Source organism: Microtus pennsylvanicus, chromosome 16 (genome assembly GCF_037038515.1).
Source record: "Microtus pennsylvanicus isolate mMicPen1 chromosome 16, mMicPen1.hap1, whole genome shotgun sequence".
NCBI lineage: Eukaryota > Metazoa > Chordata > Mammalia > Rodentia > Cricetidae > Microtus > Microtus pennsylvanicus.
The window spans coordinates 46327570-46347152 of NC_134594.1; the positions used below are offsets into that span (position 1 = coordinate 46327570).

At 42.8% G+C, this 19583-nt stretch overlaps 1 protein-coding gene across 1 annotated transcript in view; it reads left to right on the top strand.

The window, feature by feature from the left end:
• The window catches only part of Dchs2 (dachsous cadherin-related 2), a 202184-nt gene that overhangs the window by 162467 nt on the left and 20134 nt on the right, over positions 1-19583 (top strand). Inside the window, exons 11-14 of the mRNA XM_075950639.1 lie at positions 1260-1394; positions 1778-1987; positions 6168-7025; positions 18270-18383. Coding sequence (XP_075806754.1) covers positions 1260-1394; positions 1778-1987; positions 6168-7025; positions 18270-18383 — 1317 coding nt within the window. The remainder of the gene's footprint in view (positions 1-1259; positions 1395-1777; positions 1988-6167; positions 7026-18269; positions 18384-19583) is intronic.

Genomic DNA, 19583 nt, shown 5'->3' on the forward strand with positions numbered 1-19583 from the left:
GTAAGTTGAGCATCCAACCTGCCTAGGCTCCCACAAAGCCAGTAAGTGTAGTAGGATCAAAAACCCACTGCGATTGTTCTTGAGTTCTCAGTAGTCCTCATTGTCCGTGTCCCTTTCTTTCTGAAAAGTACAAAGGACCTTGTGGGAGCGAGCCAGGATGTCTTTGGTGGGAAACCCTACAGGCGAGCTGTGCCTGCGGACAATCGCAAATGATGCTGACGTTGAAGTGACCCTCGCCTGTGCTGTTAGGGTCTTCTCTCGGTGTCAGTGCTTGTTGGATAGCCGAGGAGAGCAGAAAGATGGCTGGGAATCTTCAACCCAAAGTCACGAGATGTGAGGAAGATGCGAGTTTGATGGAGTAAACTCAGGCTGGGCTGCGGAGGGAAAGAAAGTCATTGGGAAGGGTGTTTCCAGAGCCGTGAGGAAGAAATCATGGGTCTGCAGGCATTGAGGTCTAATATTAGCTAGTGTCATGTACACACAGAAGCAACTGGTCACGTATCCATCCTTCCTTAGATGTGTGTCATCGTGAGGACTGCACTAAATATCTGTAGACCCAGCCTTCCAACTTGCTTAGTAATGTAATGGGATTAGACGAAGTCATCTCTATTTCTCTTCTGTTTTCTTATTCTCTTGTTTGCTCCGGACAATTACAAGGGTGTGAGGAGGAATAAGCAAGAAACTCTTTACAGCCGCAAAAATGGGAGGAATTATTTTCACAACGCATAGCAATGTGGTATGGCTTGTCTCGCTCCAGATAGGAGACCAACTGCTAGGTTAAACACAAAACAAAGCAAGACTAACCACACAAGCAACCTTGTGGGCCCGCTCCTCGGGCTGAGAATAAACAGAGTCCCACCGCCGAGCACAGGCTTTTTAAACAGAGGATAATCTACAGGAATTGTCCTGTGTCCCACAAGTTCACAATTATGTCATTAAGTCACAATCAGGGGTGTTAGGAGGAGTAATTAGAACTGTGTTGTAGAGTTGCTCACTCCTAAGAGAAACTTTATGGGAAGGAAAAAATCCGAAGCATTCGCTGTGGGTAAGTCTCATAAGGCTTTTGAAAACTAAGCATTTCTGCTCATGGGGTCGTCACTCCAGAAGAGCAGAGAGAGGTATGGTCTTCTACTTTAATCTGAAGACTTTTTAATAATCTTGCCTTCTTCTCATCTACAGCCCGATATATGCACATGAAAAGGGTCAAATTTCCCAAGGAAAGAATTTCTAAACTTTGCTTTATTTTTTTCTTCCTTAAGGAGTCAATTCCAAACTTCAGTTTCAAATCATGCCGGGGCCTGCCTTTGGGTTGTTTGAGATCAACCCTGACACGGGAGAAGTGGTAACAATGGTCACCTTTGACCGAGAAGCTCAAGGGATCTTCACACTTCGAGGTAAGGGACTTAGCATTTCTTTATTTGTTTTCTATTTATTTGAAAATGTACATGGATGAGTGTGTGCCTCTTGTCTGTATGAGCACCACGAGTATGTAACACTCATGGAGGCCTGAAAAGGCTTTCTAATTCCCTGAATTGTTACAGGCGAGCTTCTTAACTGGGTGCTGGGATCAAATCTGGGCTTTTTGGAAGAATAGCAGTTTCTCTTAACTGAGCCATTTCTCTAGCCTGAAGTTTAAGATTTTCCTAAATCTCCTTAAATGAAATTTGATTGGCCTAGGGTCACCCAGGTAGTTCAGTCTCACACTGTGTCACAAGAACCGAGTTTCTTAGATGTGTACTAATAGCCACAACCCTTCCTTCTTTGTGTCCATTGTCAGTACTTGTGCAAGACAGTGGCGTCCCGCCCTTGTCCAGCACGGCAACCATCATCTGCACCGTTGAAGATGAAAATGACCATGCCCCAGAGCTTACTGTCCTCAGCCAAGACATTGAAGTTCTGGAAAACCAAGATCCAGGGGTTGTCTACACTGTCCTGGCTTTCGACATGGATGCTGGCAGCAATGGAGCGGTCACCTATCGCTTAGCTGGTGAGTCTCACAAAGTCTGTGTTCTCTGGGTACTGACCAATGCGGATGGCCTGGAGAGATTTCCATTTTGGTGTCTGCTGTGTTTTCCTACAAATTCCACACCCAGTGAGAACTGCTGCTCCCTCCCTGTCAGGGTCCAGCCTTGACCAGTTCGTGTGTTCCAGGGTAGGGGTGTGTGGACTGGAAATGTTAGGCCGATGGGTAGAGATACAAAAGAAATACAGAGACATAGGAGAGTGCTGGGAGGGCAACTCAGTGAACACAGAATACTGAATCCAACTGTGTTTATCTTCTGAACTCTTATGCGCCCCAGTCCACAAAGGGAGGAAGGCAAAAGACTACTTTAACGTGATGCAAAGCGCTACCAGAACAATTACTTGCTTCAATATTTGAGACATCGAGCCACTATTTCCTGAGTTAAGCATTCTGATGTTTTAGGGAGGACATGCAGTGACTACGCCCTAGACCAAGTATCCTGTAGGCAGCCACTCCTTATGGCAAACCTCCTGTTTTAAAATGAATGGGTGGAGATAGGCTTGAATTCTCTGACCTTTGGTCAGCGTAGAGCAGATCCACCTCTATGGGCCATCTTAATGTCCAAAACAGCAAGTAGCCACACCCTAGGTGAGGATAGCTTGTTTGGAGCCATACCTGTTGTCAACAACTTTGAGAGGGCAAGAATAAGCTCAAACTTTCTAACCTTTAGTCAAGTGGAAGAGGACTCACCTCTGTGGGAGACTCTCTAACCTTTAGTTAAGGTGGAAGAGGACTCACCTCTGTGGCAGACTCTCTAACCTTTAGTTAAGGTGGAACAGGACTCACCTCTGTGGGCCCTCACAGTTCCTTCCCCTAGAGAGGGCTCTGCCTCTGCCCACCCTGGGTCAGCACCCTCCACATTTTCTAAGGTCATGGTCTTGAAGGCTTTTCTGAATTTGCTTGAATGCCAGGACCAGGGCAAACACGTATAGAACAGATGTCTTTTCCCCGTTGGTGTCTCTTCATATGGTCACTTATTTTATTCTTTGCCTCTTGAGTTGATGACTCCTTCTACATCTTGTCCCAATTTACCATAATAAAGTAGATTTTTGTTTTTATATCAATTATTGTCTCTGTATTTTCTGTATTTGAGTATTTGTATATATTGAAAGGAAACTAGTTAAAATTTTAATAAATATGGAATCTTTGTTTTTTTTCTAATAAACCGGAAGCAAACTTTATTCCAGGAAAAAAATAATTTTTTTTTAAATTTATTTATTTATTAAGGATTTCTGCCTCCTCCCCGCCACCTGGAATCTTTGTTTTAAAGTTACTTTATATTGAATTGATTAAAATATCAAAGATACTGTCCAAGTTTTTGTTAATAGTTTGTTAAAAACAAAATTGTGTTGAAAATGAATTGCTTAATAAATTGATGGATCACCTTTTCTAGTTTATAAATGTGGGCCTTCTGTCATTCCCTTCCCTCCCCTCCCCTCCCCTCCCCTCCCCTCCCCTCCCCTCCCCTCCCCTCCCCTCCCCTCTCCTTCCCTCCTTCCCTCCTTCTCAAAATCTCATAATGTTCCCAGGTTGGTCCTGAAACCCTGTACTCAAAGTTCCTTCTGGCCTAGCCTCTTGCTGCAAGTATACAGCAATCTACTGTGTTAGAGTAAAGGAAAGAACAGCAACAGGCCTCCTGCCAGTTTTCTTTTTTACCAACACAGGTTTGGAAGTGTCTGTCCACATTTTTAAACTTCTCTTTTGGTGCTGGCAATGGAAGCATCGCGTGCAGGCTCTTCCACTAGGCTGTGCTCGGTCGGCCCCTTGTGTATATCCTGAAAATGGGGAGGACAGTTGATTGATAGAAGTAAAGTTATTGCTTAAACATTTTCTGAGTTGTATATCCTCCAAACCAATTCATAGCCTTTTGCAGTTATTTATCCATCACAGGAAATTGGGTAAACTTGGTAATTAATAGCAAAGACCTTCTCTGTATGAAGTAGGATGTGTTCTTCAGTCATTAAAGTCAGCCACTACTTCTGCACTGAACTGCGATGGGCGGGGGGGGGGGGGGGGGAGGAGTCAACAGAGGGACAGACAAAGACGGGGAGAGAAAGAAGGAGGGATGGGAGGTGGGCAGGGCCCTTCAAAGGGAACACAGTGACTGTGCACAGGAGGTGTTCTTAGTGGCTGCAGCTGAGCAAGCATCCTGTCAGAACCCCAAGGTCAGGCCAGTAGAGATACTTGAATACTAACAACCATTACCTTGTAACAGCACCACCTTGAAGAGCATGTGTTAAACATGGGCACCTGGGGCCTATTCAACATCAAAACCATAGCATTTACCTAAGCTAAGTCATGACTGCTACCTTCCTGGGTCTTGCTTTCCACCTTTGTACTCCTAGAACATACCCATTTCCTGTACAGTCCTCTCCTTCCTGCTTTTTCAAGCACAGATTACATAATCCCTCCTAAACCTCCACGTTCATATAAATTCTTATCTTGTTTCTTCAGTCTTCCTCTAAAGCTGAAACAGGACTCCTGGCTCTGCCTGAACTCCATCCAGCTCTCTCCTTAAGGCCAGGCAATGAAGTAGAACCCTTGTGATTGGATCCTGTTTCCTCTCAAATCCATGCCCTCACTTGTGACAACCCATGTCTCATCTTCTACACTTTATCTTACCTGCAAACTTCAAGGGAATCCAGTTTATGGAAACTGCTCCAAGACATTTCAGCTGCCAAGTGCTCACATTTCTGGGACCACATGCACAGTCTTTGCTTTACACATAATGCTGTCTCCGAATGTCGTCTTGCTTCTTTTCATTGAAGGGTGAATCTTCATGTTATCCTTTCCAGTAGCATCATGTGGCCATGCTCACACGCTCTACACTGTTGGATCCCCACGCACCCACGCCACCTGAATATGAGTGCTAAGAGCATACTCTAAGGTCTGGATCCCAAGCTGTCCCTTCTTAGATTGTAAGGTCTTGGGAGCAAGATCACGTGTCCAATTCTTCCTTACAGTTCCAATATCAAGCCTACTTGTAGTATACAGTAGGAGCTCATACTTGGCACATCATCGGGCCTCAATGAATGTTGAGCAAATGAATTGATTTTTCAGTCACAAATACCACACAACACATCTGCCTATTCCTATGTTGGATGTAGATTAACCGTGTCCTATAAATAAAAAGTCAGGATTCCCCTCTTGAGCCCCTATTTATTGCGATTATTTTCTCTGAACACTTTGATTCCATATGCTTTAAGTGCCTACAAGCTAGTAGGGCCCCATATCCATGAGCTTGATACTTGGATCTTACCACTTTGAACCATTTTTACTTCAGTAATCGACAAAGATGACTTTGAGACACTTTGCCTCTGTGTGAGTTAGTCCTATGGAAGATAGTAAAGAACACGTATTTTGAAAGATACAGAGACGGATAAGATATCCTTGCTGATGTCATGGGAGAACTGGGCACTTGTGCGGTCGTCTGACAGAAGCGTGAGGACTCGTACACGCGGTGCCAGGGGATTGTAGAAGGGAGGAGCACAGAAGGACTGAAATACCTTTAGCACAGCAGAAATACACTTAGCACAGCGGAAATACACATAGCAGCTAGTTGCATTTTGGAAAACTCTTACAATCCACCTGTTATTTTCATCTATTGCACACATATATGTGTTTGTCTGCATGTATGTATGTGTTTTACTGTTTGTGGAAACCAGAAGAGGGCATTGGTTCCTATGGAACTTGGATTACAAAAGTTTGTGAGCTGCCTTATAAGCCCTGAAATTGTACTGAGTCCTCTGGAAGAGTAGCAAATGCTTTTAACTCCTGAGCCATCTCTCCAGGGCCCACCTCTACGTATCAACTTTTGATGGATAGCAAAAAAAAAAAAAACACAACTAAACAATATTTCTTATCATTGAATATTGTTTGGTTATCAATAAAATGCATGTTATGGCAAAAATATATGAATACAAAATGTATGTACAAAAAATCAGATTGTTGCACAGGTTCTAAGATGCATATTGAGGGGCTACGGTGTTGGTCATGCTCAATTGTTCTCAGTATTTAGGAAAGTGCTACGATACAATAATCAGGAAATAAATATTTTCAATGATTAAAAAGTAATAAGTATATCACCTATCAAGGAGCTATTTCTTTCCCATTTCAAACAGATTTCAACTGTCTTCTGTAACAGGTGGGAACATTGGTGAGTACTTTGCACTTCATGCAACCTCAGGAGAACTCTCGACAACTCGAGCTTTGGACCGGGAACAGATCGACAACTTTACCCTCATTATCCTGTGCTCAGATTTGGGGAATCCACCCCGAAGCTCTGTGATGCGGCTTCATGTTAGGGTTTTGGATGACAATGACCACAGCCCTTCCTTTCCCATGCTTCATTACCAGTCCTCTGTGAGAGAAGATGCTGAGGTGGGCACTGTGGTCCTGGTGCTGTCTGCTGTGGACAGAGATGAAGGCCTCAATGGGCAAGTGGAATATTTTCTGCTGGGGGAAACTTCTGGTACATTCTCCATTGATCGGGTAACAGGGGCACTGAGAACTAGCTGCGCCCTTGATAGAGAAGCCAGACCGCAGCACAGGTTCCAAGCTGTGGCCAGAGACTGCGGTCCCCAAGGCGCGAAGAGCAGCGTGCTGACTGTACTCATATCTGTCACTGATGCTAATGACAATGATCCTGTTTGGGAAAAGAACCCAGTTGATGCTTTCCTGTCCCCCAAACTGTCCCTGAACCAGACCATTGCTCAGCTGAGAGCCAGCGACCCAGACGCAGGGCCCAACGGAACTGTCACTTTCAGCTTCGCGGACACCCAGTCAGTGTTTTCTATTGATGAATATACAGGGGAAATCAAACTTCAGCAGAATCCATCTTCAGAATCTTTTCCTATTTGGGTGCAGTTAAAAGCCACGGATCAAGGGATCCCAGCGAGGGCAACCAAGGGCCTCTTGGTTGTTCACACGGAAGGAGAAGATGTGATGATCTCCTTCAGCCACTGCCTCTACACGGGACTTGTGACGGAAAACTGTGAACCAGGTGAGTGTATCTTCACGTTTCTTGTATATTTCACCAATTTGGGCAAAATGCTTTAATATAGACTGAAGAGATTGCCATTGCACTTTCAGATACAAGCTGATGAGCCTTTTCCAGATATTGGAAAATTACAATCAATGTGATTGGATTAGCTTTCCAATGCTACTATGAAATGACAGAATCAATCTGCATATTAAAAACAGGACTGCTCTTGTACTTCACTGTTCTGGAAGTTCCAGGCAAAACGGAGTGGCCCCATGGCTGTGAGCCTCCTTTGGGGCAGTATCATGATGGGAGGGCATGGCTGTTCATTTCAGGGACAAGGAGAGAGCGGGAAGTAGAGTGCGAAGACAGTGCCCTTTGAAGGTCCATCCCCAATCATCTAACAGCCTTCCATGAGGCCTGCTTCCTGAGGGATCACCATTTCCCAGTAGTGTGGTAAGAGGGCCACTTGTTTGTTTCCTGGCCGCCCAGCAGCTCAGCCCCCAAATCATCACACAGAAACTATATTATTTAAATCAGTGCTTGGCCTATTAGCTAGCTCTAGCTTCTTATTGGCTAACTCTTACATCTTAATTTAACCCATCTCCATTAATCTGTGTATCACCACATGGCAGTGGCTTACCGACAAAGTTTTGTTATGTCTGTCTCTGGTGGCAGCTCCATGACTTTTTCTGACTTGGCCTCCTTTCTCCCAGCATTCAGTTTAGTTTTCCCCGCCTACCTAAGTTCTGCCCTAGCAACAGGCCAAGCCAGTTTCTTTGTTAACCAATGGTATTCACAGCATACAGAGGAGAATCCCACATCACAAAATCCTACCCTAGGTTTTCACCAAGCTTTCACCCTATGGGAACATCCACGTCTGAAGTATAGGCACAGCTAATATTGACCTGGTCTGAAATAAAATGTCAGGATAGAGTGTAATGAAGACCAAACCACTTCTAACTTCAGGAGCTGGGCCTTCTTGCTTAAGACTCAGTTTGAAAAGCTAAAGGATGACAAATGAGTGAAAAGTCTCCAGCCTCCTGGCTCCATATTTTTAACTCTTAATAACGTCCTTTTTATTTTTTTTAAATTTTGAATTAATCTGATGGTTTTCATTGCAAAAACAGCCATCTGTTTAAAAGAACTCAATACTCTAGCAATGCCTTTGAGAAATCTTAAGCCTCAGGGAAGCTGGTTGGAAACTACTGCAGCAAATGCAAGCAGGCGGCATCTGTGAAAGGCCAGGGAGATGAGACGTGGACAGGCCTGTCCTTGTGGGAGGGTGTATCGTGTCAGCCAAGAGACAGACCAAAAGCAGAGGCTGTAACAGGAAAGGGAAAAGAAGAAGACTGTTGGATGTGATCACAGGAAGTCCCGGGGTGGGGAGGGTCCCTAGGGTCTCTGCTAAGCAAGGGCTGTGTGCATAAAGTATCCTCCGACAGATAGGACTGGGTTCAATGCAGACTGCCAGGTCATATCAGACACAGGGAAGAGAATTTCCTTATTTATTGTTTTCTGTTCTAGTATTTCAGTAGGCTCAAATTATTGCAAAATACGAATCAGTATTAGAATGATCTTAATGTTATTAAACACCATTTTATAACTTCCCAAATGATTTTGTTGTCTCCAAATGTATCTAAAATTTAAACCTTTGTATTCAAATGAAAAACAGTAAAGAAGTTTTAATTTCTCATAGGTCCCTTAGACATCCTATCAGTAAGAGACATTTGATATTCTGAGTGAATTCATCTTTGATGTTGTTCTAAATTGTCATTATACTAGACTACAGAGGGGGAGAGAGATTGATTTTTATTGAGCTCTATATTTTTCTTTGCACCCCTCCCTGCCTCTCCCCTCCCCCCTTCAGCCCTCCCCCAAGGTCCCCATGCTCCCAATTTACTCAGGAGATCTTGTCTTTTTCTACTTTCTACTTCCCATGTAGATTAGATCTATGAAAGTCTCTCTTATTGTCCTCATTGTTGTATTGCTGTCTAAGTTCTCTGGGATTGTGGTTTGTAGGCTGGCTTTTTTTTTTTTTCTTTTTAAACATAGAGCCTTGTCTTCTTATGTTTCCCAGATCACCCTTCGGCTCCTCCACACCCCTCTTCTGTCCTATCATTCTGTTTATGAATTTCAGTGCTCTTCCTCTCTTCCTTTCTTGGAATAGAACATTTGCCCCCCATACCAACTCTTTGCACAACACAGAGGCAACTCCTAAAGTGATGTTGCACCTGGAAGCCCCAGACTTTTTCAAAAGTTAGGAATAAACCATTTGGTTACTCACAATGGTTAAATCCACTAAATGGTGAAACAGGCTTCCAGAAGGCAGCCTTCCTGGTGCTTCTGTTTGTCTTCTAGCACTGTGGCTCTCCTGTTGAGGATGAGTCAACACTGTTGTCCTCAGTGTGGGCTTTTCAGAACTGCATGCATTTCTACGAATTGCCCTGGGGTGGAAAATTGGCATTATGAATTATTTTGAGACCCCGGCTAAATGTTAAGTAAGTAGTCAGACTTTGGAAAACTTGAAACAATATTGAAACATGATGACACACGGGGGCAAGCTGACTAGTGAAATATATTTAATATTGGAAAATAAGTAACCTCCTTAGATCTTGATATTTTGGAGGAGAAACCCGTCTTCCAGTGCTTTGGCAGGAGATCCAGTGAGCCGCTGTTCTCCATCAGCTGGGCAGTGTGGAAATGAGACACACATTATTGAAGCCGCGTGGGCGAGCCTGTCACGGCTCCACCGCGCACGATGAGTGAGTTCCAGCTCCATGAAGTGGAAGCGGTAATGAGTTCCTCACGTGGATGCTGCAAGGATTAGATTAAGCTGTAGGAGGGTACCAGTCATCACTTCAGTTGTTACTGCGGCGATTTTCCTTCTGTCTTTAATCTCGACATGAAGTTTATAAAGCTAGCAGGGTTTAAGCTCTAACTAGAGCAAGGAACTATTACATAATGGTTGTATAATCACCGTGAAGTGTTTGCAGTTTTGAGAGCCCTGGCATCTGGTTCATTTTCTGTACAAACTAGATAAGAATTGTACTTCCTAAGGAAAAAATTATGCCATTAGCATTAGAGTAGGTAACACTACGTCCCTGGGGACTTTGGAATGCCTGTGGCAATAGAGGGAAGAAACAAATCTATTCTGTTATTCCACTATTTGGGACCAGTGTTGCATTTGAGATGAATTCCATAGGAATGAGGACATTCTAGGTAGTCCTGACTTCTCTGTCCATTTCCCCCACGACCCTGCCAACTTCAGGTCCTCTTTTTAAATTTTAATTTCTTTTATTATCATTATTACTTTTAACCCACTGAGTCCAATGAACACTGCCCATTTATGCATGGGTATAAGGTTATCCACTGGGGCATCTCCTCCAGAGATAAGTGACTCCGTGCCTTCAGCAGCCCTTAACTGCCAGTAGCTTCTTAATTAGGGGTGGGGCCTCAGTAGCCCCTCCCTCATCCATGCTGGAATTATTTTTATTTTATGAGTATTTTGCCTACATGTATATATTGCACCACACATGTGCAGCGTGTGTCTGTGGACTCTAGAAAAGGGTGACAGATCCCTGGAACTGGGGTAACAAGCAGCTTTAAGAGTTGGCAATCAAACCTCGGTCTTCTGCACAAATAGCAAGGGCTCTCAACCACAGAGCCACCTTCCTCAGTCCCCTGTGGTGGGATTTTGAACTGGCTTGATCACGCAAAGGTAGCCTCAGCTGGGTGGTGGTGGTGCGTGCTCTTAATCCCTGCAATTGGGAGGCAGAGCCAGGTGGATCTTTGTGAGTTCAAGGCCAGCCTGGTGTAAAAGAGTTAGTTCCAGCACAGTTAGGACTGTTACACAGAGAAACCCTGTCTCAAAAAAAAAAAAAAAAAAAAAAAAACAAAAAAAAACCCCAACCAAACAAATAAACAAAACCTCCACCCAAAACAAAAACAAGTCAACAGAAAAAGCAAAGGTAGCCTCACTGAGTGACTTCTCGGACTGTGAAAGAGATGCCCGCGACCATCATGGTGCTGGGTTCTATGTACGAAGAACAGTTGCTGTGTGGATTGCAATAGTCCCATTGACATGACTAGGTTTCTTCTTTCTAGGAATAAAGACACAGGCAGCCAAATTGTAACCAAGGAGTTGTTTGTCAATCCTCCCCAATTAAGACCAGGGTGTAAGATGAGTGCCGAGTGCCATCCGCCCTTCCTAGCTCTGCCAAGCTGGATTTAGTGAGGCTGCATTGGTTCCCGTGCCTCCACTGTGTATCAGTTTCCTTTCCTTTGGGTTTAAAAGCTCCTCCCCTCACTCCTTGACCTCCCAGAGTTTCTGTCCTGGAGACAGTAGGCTGTTGTTGATTCTCAAGAACTGGTCTTGTCTAACTCTGTCCTGAAGCATCACACTTTTAAAAAGATAAGAAACAGGACTGTAGTTGAACAATATTAATATGTCCTCACAATAGTTTTCTCTGCCTTTCCTACAAGCAGAATCCACATATGTGGAAAGAAAGCATCAGGGTTGATACGGCAGAAATACAAAGACATCATATTCTGTCTTTTACAGACAGAGTAAGTGGTCCCAACGATATGTTAAGGGTTAATAAGGACGTCTGCTGTGTGGGAAGAAGGGAAACACCCTCTGGTTCTGGAGCACGAAGGAGTGGCAGAGAGGCCACCTCAGAAACCTTGCGCTGCGGTTGGCACTCTACTTGAGGCTAGAATCCAGGAGGAGCAACCTTTTAAAGGAAAAGCTACACGCAGAGGTCACTTTGGAACGCTGGCAAAGTCACTGCCTGGTCCAGTGGGACCTTTGCAAAATCAGGCCAAAGGGCAATGATAAAATGTTTAGGCAATGAGGGGGTTAATCTCAAGTCAAAGTACGTGACACGGACAACAACGTCAAAACCTACTTGAAAATGGAGTTTATTTGGGTTCATGATTATAGTAGTTTCAATCCATGGTCATTTGGCCCCATTACTTTTGGCCCATGGGTGAGGCAGAATATCATGGTTGGGACTGTGTGGTAGAGCAAAGTTGATCACTCATGGTGATTGAGAGGGAATGAGGAGAGAGAGAGAAGGGAGAAGGAGGAGGAGCTGGAGGAGCAGAAGGAACAGGGAAAGGGAGGGGAGGAAAGAGGAGAGGCCACAGACAAAATGTAGCTGTCCAAAGATCTATTCATCCAATAAGGTCCCACCTCCTACAATTTCTACTAACCGCACCCCCACCCCACCCCAGGCAATAGTCAAAACTAACTCATGGTCTAATCCTTCCAAACTCCTCATCCCCCAAACCTGCTGCGTCGGAGACTGACCTTTTAACACATGAGGGGGCTTGGACACTTCAAATCCAGACTTTAACAACAGTGGTACCCATGAGAGATACTATATCAGTCACTACAATAAACTACCGCTTTGTAGTGAACAAATGCATAGCTGTGCTGCTGTTGAATGATGGGATTGTCACTCTACTTCAGACACGCTGACCCACTGCGGAACCCCCTGTCTTGCTGTTGACCACACTGATTGCTGTGTTCTGTCTGCAGCACACTCTCTCTTCTGAGTACCCCGTACTCAATTTCCTGAAGATGCTCTAATATCTACTTCCTCTGTTCTTTTAGAAGACAGTTTGGTGTATTTTGAAATGTCCAAAGTATCTTTATTACCATTAGTTTTAAGAGTAAGACATGACATGAAAGCATAGCAAGAACTAGCCGGGAGATGCTTCCAACTGTAGCTCCAAGCAAGAACAGTCATATTGAAATAATACAAAATATTTTATTTCACTACAGATAAGCCCTTCCCCAATTTATCACAGCTCAGCATGCATGCCAGCAAACATCCAGATAGAAAAATCAAGATTACAAGCTCCTGGGAAAAAGACAAACAAACTTCCAGACTTTTCTAATTGTGGAATTATAAGCACAAACCTAAAAAAGACATCAGCAGAAAAGGTTCGTGAAGTTCCCAGAATCTTCAGCCATGTGGATTGGCCAAGCTCTCCTCCTTTACAAACCAGTTAGTGAAAACCTGGAGTCGTGGCTGCTTTTCAGCTACACACATCCTACACACACACACACACACACACACACACACACACACACACACACACACACACACAACATAAGGCATACAAAAATATTGCACAAACAAAAGAATAAAATAATTTATGTAATTATTCTAAAGAAATTCAATCAATGTGTCCCAAGAAAACATAGAGAGACAACCAAATAAAATCAGTAAGGTATGCACTGAAGCACAATTAATAAAAACTCTGGGTCAGAAACTGGGGTTCAACTTGAAGAACTGAAAAGCAAAACAGCCAGCCACTGGCTTTTACCTCAACCTCAGTCTGAAGTGGTGATCCTGCCTCCCAGAATCTCAGAAAGACACTGTGTATTGAGAGCTGTTTCCTTCCATTTTATCATCCTCTCCAGGGCTGGGATTAAAGGCGTGCACTGCTGTGATTAAAAGTATGCACCGCCAAATTTCTATGGCATCTAGCGTGGCTACTGGGATTAAAGGTGCATGTCATTGTGGCTACTGGGTTTATGGCTAAAGGCTTGTGTTACTATAACCTGCTCTGTAAGGTGACAGGTGGGACTGTTTTACTCTCAGATCTTCAGGTGGTCTTTATTTAGTAAAATACAACTGAAATGCTACTACAATGCATAAAGAAAATTAGATTATCTATAAAGAGTTATTAATAAAAAATAATCAAACAGAAACTTTAGTGCTTTAGAATACTATAACTAAATTGAAAAATTCACCAGGGAAATTTAACAGCCGATCTGATAAAGCTGAAACTTTGTGGACTCAAAGGCCAGCTATTTGACAGTCAGTAGGAACAAAATGATACAGGGATTTAGAAAACTACAAAAGAATTTTTGGGTCACTATCAAGTGAAACAATGTATTTATTAAATACTTGCAAAAAGAGAGAAAGAAGACAAAAGGCAGAGGACTCCTTCAAAGAAACAATGGTCACGAACTCTACAAATCTGAAGATGGAACTAGAAAGACGAATGTGAGAAGCTCACAAAACAGATCTAGGATGAACCCAAAAGGCTTCATGGAAAAGCCATTAAAATCAGACCGTCAAACACTAAAACAAGGAACTCCAAAGAGTCCCAGGAGACGAGGGATGTGTCCTCACAAAGGGCTCTAAGAACAATGAGGCTTCTCAGAGGCAACAGAAGTCAGAATGAACTAAAGCACACACTCAAGATGTCGAAAGCAAACAATTGAAAATACCAATAAAAAATACTGAAGCTGACAAAGCTGTTCTTTATTAAAGAACCATTTGGAATGCCAGTTTCAAGTCAGTCATCAATGATAGTTTTAAAAATAATGTATATGCTTAGGAATAATGAACAGTGCTCAAAAGCGTTCATTCACAGGTTTGTATGCAATTTTTCATAGTCGCTTAGTTATTGTCATAATTATTGATCTTTGCACTCATGTAGCAATTATGAGAATTATAAGAATTACTTATTTGTAGTCCAGCAGTAGTGGTACTTGCCTTTAATCCCAACCCCCCGGGAGGCAGAGGTAGGCAAATCTCTGTGAGTTTGAGGCCAGCCTGATCTACACAGGCTCTAAAGCTACAGAGAAACCCTGTCTCAAAAAACAAAACAAACAAACAAACAAACAAAAAAAGAATTTCCAAATTGAGAGTTCATAGCTGCAGTGGTGCTGTGGGTAGGATTGGGCTTTTTAATGTAAGTTATGTAAAGAAGAAGAAAATAAGACTATTAAATATATTGAATTTTTTGTTTAATTACCCCTCATAAATGTCTGAAAATGCAAAATATAGTTATTATATATATCTTATTCTCTTTATTTCCTCATTGGAACTGAAGGTTCTTTGATAGATTTTATAGCTTGTCATTTCTACCTTGATGTGCTATGCACGGTGATTTAAGTTTTACCTGTGTAACCAGAGAGAAAGGCATGTTAAAAATGTGGGCCTATGAAAGATCTGGGAAGGACCCTTTACTCAGTTCCTCTCTGTTAGTGATGTTTCAGATTGAAACTTTGCCAGAGAAAGAAAATGCATAAGCATTTGTGGCTCTCTGTTGCCTTCAGCATCTAGTTTGAAGAGTTTTGTTGAATGAAATTTCTCTGGGATTTTTTTTCTACATAAGAGGTGCCATAGTGATATTTTCCAGTTTTGTACTCAACATTGTTCTTTTACGCACAAGAAATGTCCTCATTTTATTTTATAACTAGGCATGGGGAAAAGAAAACCCATCCTCACCCTAGGAGAAAAAAGGCCATCAGAAAGGACTGGACATCTTTCCTACATAGTGATTTGTCTCTGACTGACAGCCTCAGGAACATATGGCAACACAGTTGCAATAAAATTTCCTCTATTGAAAAATAGGTTGTGTAAGGAAGGACAGAGCTGTGATTGACACCGTAGATGAAGGATGCTGCAGTGTGTGTGTGTGTGTGTGTGCGCGCGCACACACGCACATACATGCGCATGCCCATCAGTTTATAGAAAACGTAGGCATTGTGCAGGAGTCATGTGTCTCTTGACGCGTAGAACAATAAGCAATAAGCACGGTTTATGATGCAATTGGAGCATTCTTAACACTTGTAGCAACCTGATGTTACCACCATTATTCTATTTGTTTCTTTGTTGCTGGATGATGGAGGAAGGTCATTGGTTAAATAAAAAGAAACTGCTTGGTCCCCATTGGTTAGAAGATAGGTGGGAGGAGTAAACAGAACAGAACGCTGGGAGGAAGAGGAAGTGAGGTCAGACTTCACAGCTCTCCTCTCCGGAGCAGACACCTCAGAGAGACGCCATGCCCCAGCTCTGACCCAGGATGGACTTAGGCTAGAATCTTCCCGGTAAGACCGGTGCTCACAGATTATTAGAGATGGGTTGATCGGGATATCAGAATTAGCCAGTCAGGGCTAGAGCAGAATGGGCCAAGCAGAGATTAAATGAATACAGTTTGTGTGTTGTTATTTCGGGCATAAGCTAGCCGAGCAGGCGGCTGGGGTGTTGGGGACGCAGCCCCGCCGCTTCATATTACTACAGCTGGATGACTTTGCAAGTCGTTTGGAAAGGACAGGGGTTTGGAAATCTAGATGAATGAGGTTTAAACTTTGTCAGGGTTTCTGTTAAGTGTAAGTTTTCTAATGAAGAGTGATTCAGTCTGTCCTGGTGGCCAAGGCCTGTGAATCCCAGCCACCAGGGAGTCTGAGGCCAAAGGGTCAGAAGGTCTACAGAGCTGCAGACTTCAGAGTCAACCTGGGTAACTTAGTGATGCTCTGTCTTGGAATCACCAAGGTCAGGGAGCTGGGGGGGGAGGGATGTAGATAAGTATTCCCAGAATGCTTTGCCTTGTTTCAGTGTTCCCAGAATGCCTTGCCTTGTTTGTGTGAAATCCTGTCTGGTTTCCCCAGACACTCCCCCCCCCATAGCATATCCACAAAAGGACAGCCGTATATTCTATCTGGATTTTTCTGGCCTTGTGGATCTGCGCCTCTTATTAAAGTGAATTCTTGCTGAAGTTCTGATCTTACAAATCATCACATGGTCTCTGGTATTTATAAAATAGACACAACTTGACTGTTAAGCATTAAGGGGGTTTTAGGTGGAAATTCTGTCTATTCCCAGACCTTTTGTGTTTTCTATTCTTTTCAGAAAAAAAATACATTTATTTATTTTATTTTAAGGACTGGGAGGAGGAACATACATGTAAGGATGTGTGTGTTTGGGGGGGGCACAAATGCCCCAGCATGCGTAAAGGTCAGAGGACAACTCTCAGGGTCAGTTCTTTCCTTCCAAGTGTGCATCATGGGGATAAGTTCAGTCTTCTGCAGAGCCATCTCTCCAGACCTCAGGAAAAAAATTTAAGAATCCTAATTTATTTATCTTTTTCACTGTTACTGCCACCAAGGGGTTTCAAGCTGTGTCTCATATGTCTGTGCCTCTGGAATCCTGTGTCCCTTAGGTAGGGACCAGCATTTGTCCCAGTTAGGAGACTGTGGTTCCTCTTCTCTTGCTGTCCCCTTTGTCCTCCCTCTTCCCATATACTTTAAGCACTTATAAAAAATTCAAGTGTTGATACATAAAAGAACATGCTTTGTTTTTAAAAGTTATGCCTGACTAAAGATATCCAATACTGTTGATTTATAAATATAAGAAATTTAAAATATATTTAGGAGCTAGAGACATGTTTCTTGGTGGGTGAAGTGCTTACTGGGCCAGCATGAGGATCTAGCAGGAATGATGGCCAGTGTGAGACCCTGAAATCAGCACTGGGGGACTGATGGGAGGATCCCAGGGGCTCGCTGACTAGCCAGACTGGGTCATCCATGAGTTTGGGGTTCAATGTGAGACCCCATCTCAAAAAAAAATTAAGCATAGGGCAGTAGCGTAGGACACACAATGCTGATCACTGGCCCCCTCTGGCACACACTTATCCCCACAAATATATTATTTTTAATTGTATATATATATATGTATATATATACACAGAGACATATATATATGTATATATATGGCATAACATAATGATTTTCAACATGCACATGGTGGTATGTGACAATCAGGATACTTAACATTCCCATCTCCCTAAACTTTAAAAAATGTTTGATTAACATATATTGATTATACCTATTTCTGAGATCAGAGATGCAGTGTGATAGCCAATACATGCATGCAATATATACAGGTCAAACCAGGGTGATTAACATTCATGTCATATTGTTATTATTTAATATATAAAATCTTTAAAGAAAAAATTGATATAGAGTTCTAGAAATGTATATGATACAAACATATAGAAAAAAATCCTTTCTTGCCATGGAACTCTGTTCAATCTCTAGTAAGTAAAATGGAATAGATTGATAAACCAGTCACCGAAGAGCAACTGGAACTCTCCACTATCTCTCCAGCCAATTGTTGGTAATAGCCTTTTTGAATAAGCCAATCATAATAGTTAAAGAACAACCCCCAGACACCCCTTCCTTCTGTGGTTTTTCCCTTTAAAAATAGCCTGTACCAGACATTCAGGGTCTTCTAGCCTCCTGACTGCTGGAAGACCCTATCATGACAGAATTAATAAAATCCTCATGCTTTTACATCAGCTGTGATATGAGAGATGGTCTCTTGGGGCGACTCCTCCTCCTCGGTGATTGGACGCTAGGGTCCAACAAGACAAGAGTAGGCAGATAATACCTACTGTTTGCTCTCACACTTCTGTGAAGTTTTCTAATGCTCTTTATTTAAACTAACTTTACAGGTACTTCTGTTGTGACTGTAAAGGCTTCTGCTCCTGCATCAATTCCAGACCCCATTAAATATTCAATTTTTAGCGGGAATGAAGATGGAGTGTTTTCCCTGGGCTCCACCTCAGGTAATTCCTCTCTACTGTACGATGACTCTATTTTCTGTTTAACTTGACAAAATTACCACTTGCCAGGGCTGGGGCGTGGGGATTAGGACTATAAGTAAAGAAAACATAGGATCGTGCCCAGAAGAATTCCAGTGAGTACTGAAATCGCCTGTGGTTACTTTCCAGTTGCCTAAAATACCCTGGGCCCAAGAGATAGGAGTAAGATAGAAAACTGCCTTAACGTGTGATACAAGAAATGAATAGACCAGTTGAAGGTCATGGGCTACATTTACAGTTAAACATTCTGTTGCTAGAACAAAACAAGTCACCAAGTCATTGCTCACACCCTACACCAAAACATTCTGCGTGGAATCCAATGTTATCCCCTTAAAGGAACTGGAACCTTAGTTGGATCCTTAAACTTTTGTTTGAGGTAGGAACAGATCTACTTCTCTATTCCTGTAGCACAAGGGCTGGCTATTAGGCACACCTGTTGACAATAACCGTGAGAGAGCAGAACTCTTCTCTGAAACTAGGTAGGATCTTTGGGGTAGAAACACGATCACCTTGAAGGAATAGAGGGAAGTTCCAACTCTCTGACCTTTGGTCAAGGTGGAAATAGGCTCACATTTTTGGGCCTCCACACCTCTAAAAATGCTATCTTACTGGACGCCAGATTTGGTGCACACACCTTTAACTCATCCCTCAGGAGGCAGAGGCAAGTGGATCTCTTGTGAGTTTCAGGGCAGGCTGGTCTTACGTTATGGGTTCCAGGATAGTCAGGGATATCTAGAGAAACCCTGTCTCAAACAAGCAATCAGAACAAAACAGCAAAAATAAATCAAAACAAACAAAAACCCTGAGTGGATCAGGAAGCTACCCTGGGTCCCTTCCCTTCCTGGTCAGTTTCTTCCATCCCTTACTTCCTATTTCCTCCTTCCTATACGGTGGTCAGAAATTTGTATAAACTGTAGAGTGACTAAATCAAGTAAATTACATGTGACTTTTGATACGTTATCATTAAAATTGTGCCCAAGAGTAGTTAGCATAGATTTTCTAGATGTATGAGTTATAAAATGGAAAACTAGTATGAATGATGAATCAGTAAAATTGATCTCTAAAGATACAGCCGCTGTCCTTAAGGATAAAACGAGATGAGCTTCTGATCCGTAGTTCCGATCGAAAGGTTTACTTTTGTGCATAAATTACAAGTCACTTTGG